This window comes from Kryptolebias marmoratus, linkage group LG9 (assembly GCF_001649575.2).
Source record: "Kryptolebias marmoratus isolate JLee-2015 linkage group LG9, ASM164957v2, whole genome shotgun sequence".
NCBI lineage: Eukaryota > Metazoa > Chordata > Actinopteri > Cyprinodontiformes > Rivulidae > Kryptolebias > Kryptolebias marmoratus.
In genome coordinates this window covers 23,554,370-23,559,590 of record NC_051438.1, presented here as the reverse complement: position 1 = coordinate 23,559,590, position 5,221 = coordinate 23,554,370, and the positions used below count along the sequence as shown (strand labels likewise).

The 5,221-nt window shown below is 45.6% G+C and overlaps 1 protein-coding gene across 1 annotated transcript; it reads right to left on the bottom strand.

The window, feature by feature from the left end:
• Positions 1 to 1,020: 1,020 nt before the first annotated feature.
• shisa3 (shisa family member 3) lies at positions 1,021 to 3,974 on the bottom strand. The gene is made up of 2 exons (XM_017408133.3): positions 3,436 to 3,974; positions 1,021 to 2,057 (listed from the first exon to the last, which is right to left on the bottom strand). The coding sequence occupies exons 1-2, from the start codon at positions 3,704 to 3,706 to the stop codon at positions 1,489 to 1,491; spliced, it is 840 nt and encodes a 279-aa protein (XP_017263622.1). The 5' UTR covers positions 3,707 to 3,974; the 3' UTR covers positions 1,021 to 1,488.
• Positions 3,975 to 5,221: the final 1,247 nt, after the last annotated feature.

The window sequence follows — 5,221 nt, the reverse complement described above, 5'->3', positions numbered from 1 at the left end:
GATGTATCTGATTACAGATCAGCCAAACAAACCCACGTTGTTTTAATAAAGAGGGTCACTGGGAAATAATTGCTGTTTACTGCGTTTGCTGCTGCTTGTCCCACGACTTCCTGAGAAACTTTAAAGCTGGTCCACAACAAAAGATATAAAATGTAACGGCTTCTTTTTTTTCCCCCTTCTTTTGACATAGTTTGGATAAATGAGTGTGGTTATTCTGAAAGCATGGCGGTGAATACGTCGTTTCCCAGGACTGTGCTGAAACCATGACCACAAATGCTAACAAGGGGGTTTGATTACATGAAAAACCTTCAGAATAAAAACTGGGATGTGTTCTTGATCTCATTATCAGTGTAAATAAAGGCTCTTGTGGCTTTCTTAGAAGTTTTAAAAGGTTTAAAAGAAGCAAAATTTATCAATTTAAACCTAAAACAGAGTGTGGGAGAAAAGATAATCCTGGTCCGGCTGAGGGAGAACAGACAGGCAAAGACTCACTTTATCTTTCCAAAAGATTATGATAAAGCTGTGAAAGCGTGTTCTCCACTTGTATTTGTCTTTTATGAGCCAGATGTGGAATGTGTTGCTGCCCTTTAAGCGGATCTGCTGAGATATCGAGCTGCATTCTGTGACAGAAACACAAACGGTCTCTGGATGTGGCGGGAAAGCTCCTCGGACCGAGCGATTCCCAGATCCGTTTCACGGTCAGGTAACCGGCACACGGAGCGGCCTTTGTGGAGGTTTTCCCTTCACCTGCTGCTGCAACCCAAGCCTGCGCTTTCTGCAGGGAGTCGTCTTTAACACTGTGACCACGCCACGCTCGTTGAACACTGACAATGACTGATCTCAGCGCTGCATTCCTGCTGGGAAGTCTGGCGCAGGAAAAGGCAACAGGTAGCATTCAGCAGCGGCGATGAACCCGCCGCTCCGGTTTCCTTTCTGTCTGAGGGACCATCAGGTGCCTTTTTGTGCTCAAACGGCAAAAAAACACAATGTTTGAACAAACTCCACCAGGATCAGTCCACACAAGTTACAAGAGACAACTTTTATTTGAATTAGGGAATCAATATTAGGATTTAACTGAAACCAGGGAAAACATGCTGTACAATAATCTGCAGAAGTTCACATTTCCTCTAAATGAAAATGTACTTTTTTAGAAATCCTTTTTGACGTCAAAAAGTCCGTTTTCACTGTCTATTAAACATCTGAGACAGCATTCCTCAGGACAGTCTTATCTGTCTTTTGTTTTGTTTTTTTATGGGTGATATCAAGATTTTAGTCTGTGAGCTTCCATCCAAAATTCTGCTAATATAAAAGTGCATAAAGGTAACAAAATGGCCTCCGACAGGCCGGGTGTTGGGAAGCTCCCATGCTGGTAGCTCCATCATGATTTCCACTGCACCTCCCTCCTCTGTGCTCATTCACCTGCACGGAGCCCCGCAGCGCCGTGTTTGCCCCCCCCCCCCCGGTGATGTCCGTCTGCTGGAAGCCCTGTCAGCTCTGTCCAAAGTCAGCAAAGCCCTTCGCTGCTGAGAAAGCGTCGGGCTGCAGGGGGAAGAAGTACTGCTGGGGCAGCAGGAAGCTGGCGCTCTGGGTGGGGTGAGAGGGCTGCTGCAGCTGCAGCTGTGGGTGCTGAATGCCTCCCGTCATGGGCGCCGGCGGGGACGTGTAGGGGGGAGGCGGTGGCGGAGGGAGAGTCTGCGGGGCCTGGGTGGGAGAGGAGGCCGAGGAGGAGACGGTGGCGGAAACCAGGCAGCCGTGCTGCTGCTGCTGCTGCTGACCTCCCAGGGAAAACCTCCTCATGGAGCTGCCCCCGCCGGCCGAGCTGGAGCTGGTGGTGGCCGTGCTGGACTGCCGGGACGGGGCGCGCAGGCTCGGCGGCACCGTGGTCAGGATCATGGGGATGGTCTCGCCCTGGCAGCTGCGCAGCGAGAAGCGGATGGGCGGTTGGGTGGGCTGCTTGGGCCGCAGGCAGGTGCAGCAGTAGACCGCCACCAGAGAGCCAACCACAACGAAGGCGACGAAGATGCTCCCCACCATCAGGAAGGGAACGTAGATTGGCTCTGAGGGGGAGGAGACACAGGAGCCAGAACTTAATTTAATGTTGTTTATTCATGTTTGTAAAGAAAAAACCAAGAAGTGTCTCCGTGTAGACACAAACACTCATAAAACTCTGATTAAATGAAGGGAAAAGGAGGAATAATTCATGTTAAATTCAACATTTTATGTTCGGCTACATGAGAAACACAAGGTTTTAAAGTAAAGTTGGAGGCAGATTTAGTCATTTTGGGGTTGAAGGTGAAGCCAGAGGTCAATATGTTCCAACCCAGATTGATCTAAAATGTAACTTATTGTTTATCGCTGTCTTATTTTCAATAACAGCATTTAATCTCAAAATCTGTCATGTTTCAAGAACAATAAGAATTTGATTCTTGATTTCTTAAAAAACAACAACAACAACACACGCTTCTCTACTTGTTTGCAAAATATCTGCAGAGATTTGAACAAAACTTCCTGAAAGTAATCACTGTGTTTATGACCGATTAACGTTTCGGAGTCGAACTGATTCAAGATGGCCGTCAGAACTTTCCCAGATGTTGAGCTCAGACTCGGTGCGTTAGAGGTGTGTCCACCTCTGGGGGAAAGTTAATGACTAAAACCTTTAACCTGCGCTGCTTTTATGTGACAAATAACTTTAAATAACTCGCCGTGTGTAAAAATGTTGTGATTGCTTCAGTTCTGAAAAGGAGCCGTCAAAGTGAACGTGCTTTATGTTTGGCAGCACAATGGGCTGGCTTGTGAGGGGAGCTTTGAACATTCCTGGACCGTAACTGATCTCCACTTTGTCCAGTTTCATCCTTGGTTCTTTAAAATAACATATAAAAAGAAAAGAGGAGGGGGATTTGTAATAAAAAACAGCACAAGAGGCGGATCTGCAGGAGCGTGCAGGTTTTCCTCTGATAAGAATCTGGAGCGTGCTGCAGGTAAGACGACTCCTCTGCAGCTCAGGTAGGAGCAGGTGGTGGAAAACTGGCCTGAACAAATACAACTTTTAAACAGGATCAGTTCATCCAACTTGAACAGCTAATAAAAAGAAAAGTAATAAAAACCTACAAATGCTCCAAACCACCAGAGAAATAACAGGGTCTGGATTCCTGGGTTAAGGATTTTTCTTTTTTTCTTCCCAAAAGAACTAATTGTTGAATTTCCCATTATTATCTGAAAGGACTACAGGGTGGTCTGACTGCAGGAAAGCCAACAGGCTCGGTTCTGACTCCTCAGCTCAGATGACCTCTGACCTCCACACACAGAAAGTCCTGAAGTCCGTCCAGTTTCAGCTTTTTTCGTGGACTTTATGATGAGTTTGTTCGTTTTATTTTGAAGCCAGTGTGGGACTGTAAACGAGCACCGTGCAAAGGAGGGACAGAAGGCTGAACTCACGCGCTGCGTACTCGGTGTTGTCCACCTCCCGGTCGTTGGTGCACACGCCCTGGTCCAGGCGCGCGTCCGCCGCCGCGCAGCAGTAGCGCAGCGCGCAGGAGCCGCAGCACACGGTGGCGTCCGCGGTGTCGAAGTCCTCCGGACACTGGAAGCCCTCATGATAGTTCCCGTTGGAGTCCAGCCAGCCGTGGCAGTACTCTCCCTGAGCGTCCGATATCCGCAGGTTCCAGGTCAGATATCCCAGCAGCAGGCAGCTCAGGAGGCGCACCATCCCGGACACCGATGAGAGGAGGAAGCTGCTCGTCCGTTAGGTCATGTCTCCAGCTCCCAGAGCGCCTCAGGGGCATTAAAAACAACAACAACAACAACAACAAACTGATCTAAATGAGTTTTAAAAGTCTCATCCCTGAAGGGGACTGTGGTCCTGCTCCGGGGTCTCCTCTGTCTCATGAAGGCTCCGCTGACCTTCTGTTGGACACGGAGCAGGAGCAGGAGCAGGAGCAGGAGCAGGAGCTGTGAGTCCACCTCAGCCGAGTTGGGCTCTTTTGTCAATCAGGAGGAGAGGGGGGGCAGGTCGGGACGGACGCGCGCACGGCACCCCTGCTTACCAGAACGTGCGCGGTCACGTGTTTGAGCGGCAGAGCAGCGAAATCAATAAAAACCTGTTGCTGAAGCTGCAGAAGTCCTAAACAACAACAACAACAACAACAACAACAACAATAATAATAATAATAATAATAATGTCCAAAAATATGACTTGTTTTTAAAACCTAAAATCATAATAATCTATTATTTTTACTTCTTTGTGCTTTAAATGACTTCCTATTTATCCAAACCAAAAAGAATGAGTGTTTGTTGTTGTTGTGTGTTGGCTGTGGTTTTATAAGTTAGTTGTGTTAAGTTTTGTTAGGTCCATATATCTGTGGTCATGTTACCCTTTTTTAATCCTTTCCTTTTTAAATTATTGTCTTCCTGATGTTCCTCTTTGCTCATTTTCATTGTCTTAGTCAACATCATGCATACCTTTGTTGTTCCGTTATCTTATTTGTGTAACGTCTTATTTTGAGTGTGTTGAAATCGTTTTTTACACGGCCCATTGTTTTTTTTCTGTCTTTACCTTTCCTGCAGCTCTTTGTCTTCATTTTAAATTTGTTGTTTTGTTTGTGAATCTAAACTGGTTATTGGTTTGTACTTCTGGACCTTTAGTGTTCCCTGTGGGCACTAAATGATGATTTGTGCTCAAATAAGCAGCCTGTGAGGAGAAGGGTGAAGCCAGCAGCAGGTCTCCATCACCTGCTGAGGCAGCGCCCCCTTGTGGCTACAAACTCAATAAGGGCAGATTAAAAACACAAACTTACAAGTAAATGTTTTATTTACACTGTAGGCCTGGATGAGTCTGTGTGCTTCTTTGCTGCTGAAGCAATAATGTACAGCATTACTGTAAATGTGTTATTACGGTAAAAATACTGTAATGATCAGATTGTACTGTAAAAGCTGTTTTTCATTACTGTAGATTTCCCAATGCATTCTGGGAAAATAAAATAGTCCTCCATCTTGAATGGAAAGGCTCTTTTTAATTCAAGAAGAATATTCTGTTTTATGCCTCTTTTAAGTTTAGGATATAAAACAATGTTTTATTTCAGCAGTGGCGCTTTTTAAAACTTGTCTCTCTGCTACTTAAGGTTAATCTTTATTCGCAAACAAAAGCTAATGTAACACCAAGTTAAAATTAGTCTTGGAAAAAAAAAAACTACATTAGACTATTTTTTAGCTTTGTTTTTTTTTT

Coding starts and splice junctions, on each gene's coding strand:
- shisa3 (XM_017408133.3), bottom strand. CDS start 3,706: ATGGTGCGCCTCCTGAGCTGCCTGCTGCTGGGATATCTGACCTGGAAC. Junction 2,058..3,435: donor CAACACCGAGTACGCAGCGC/GTGAGTTCAGCC, acceptor CCTCCCCCTCAG/AGCCAATCTACGTTCCCTTC.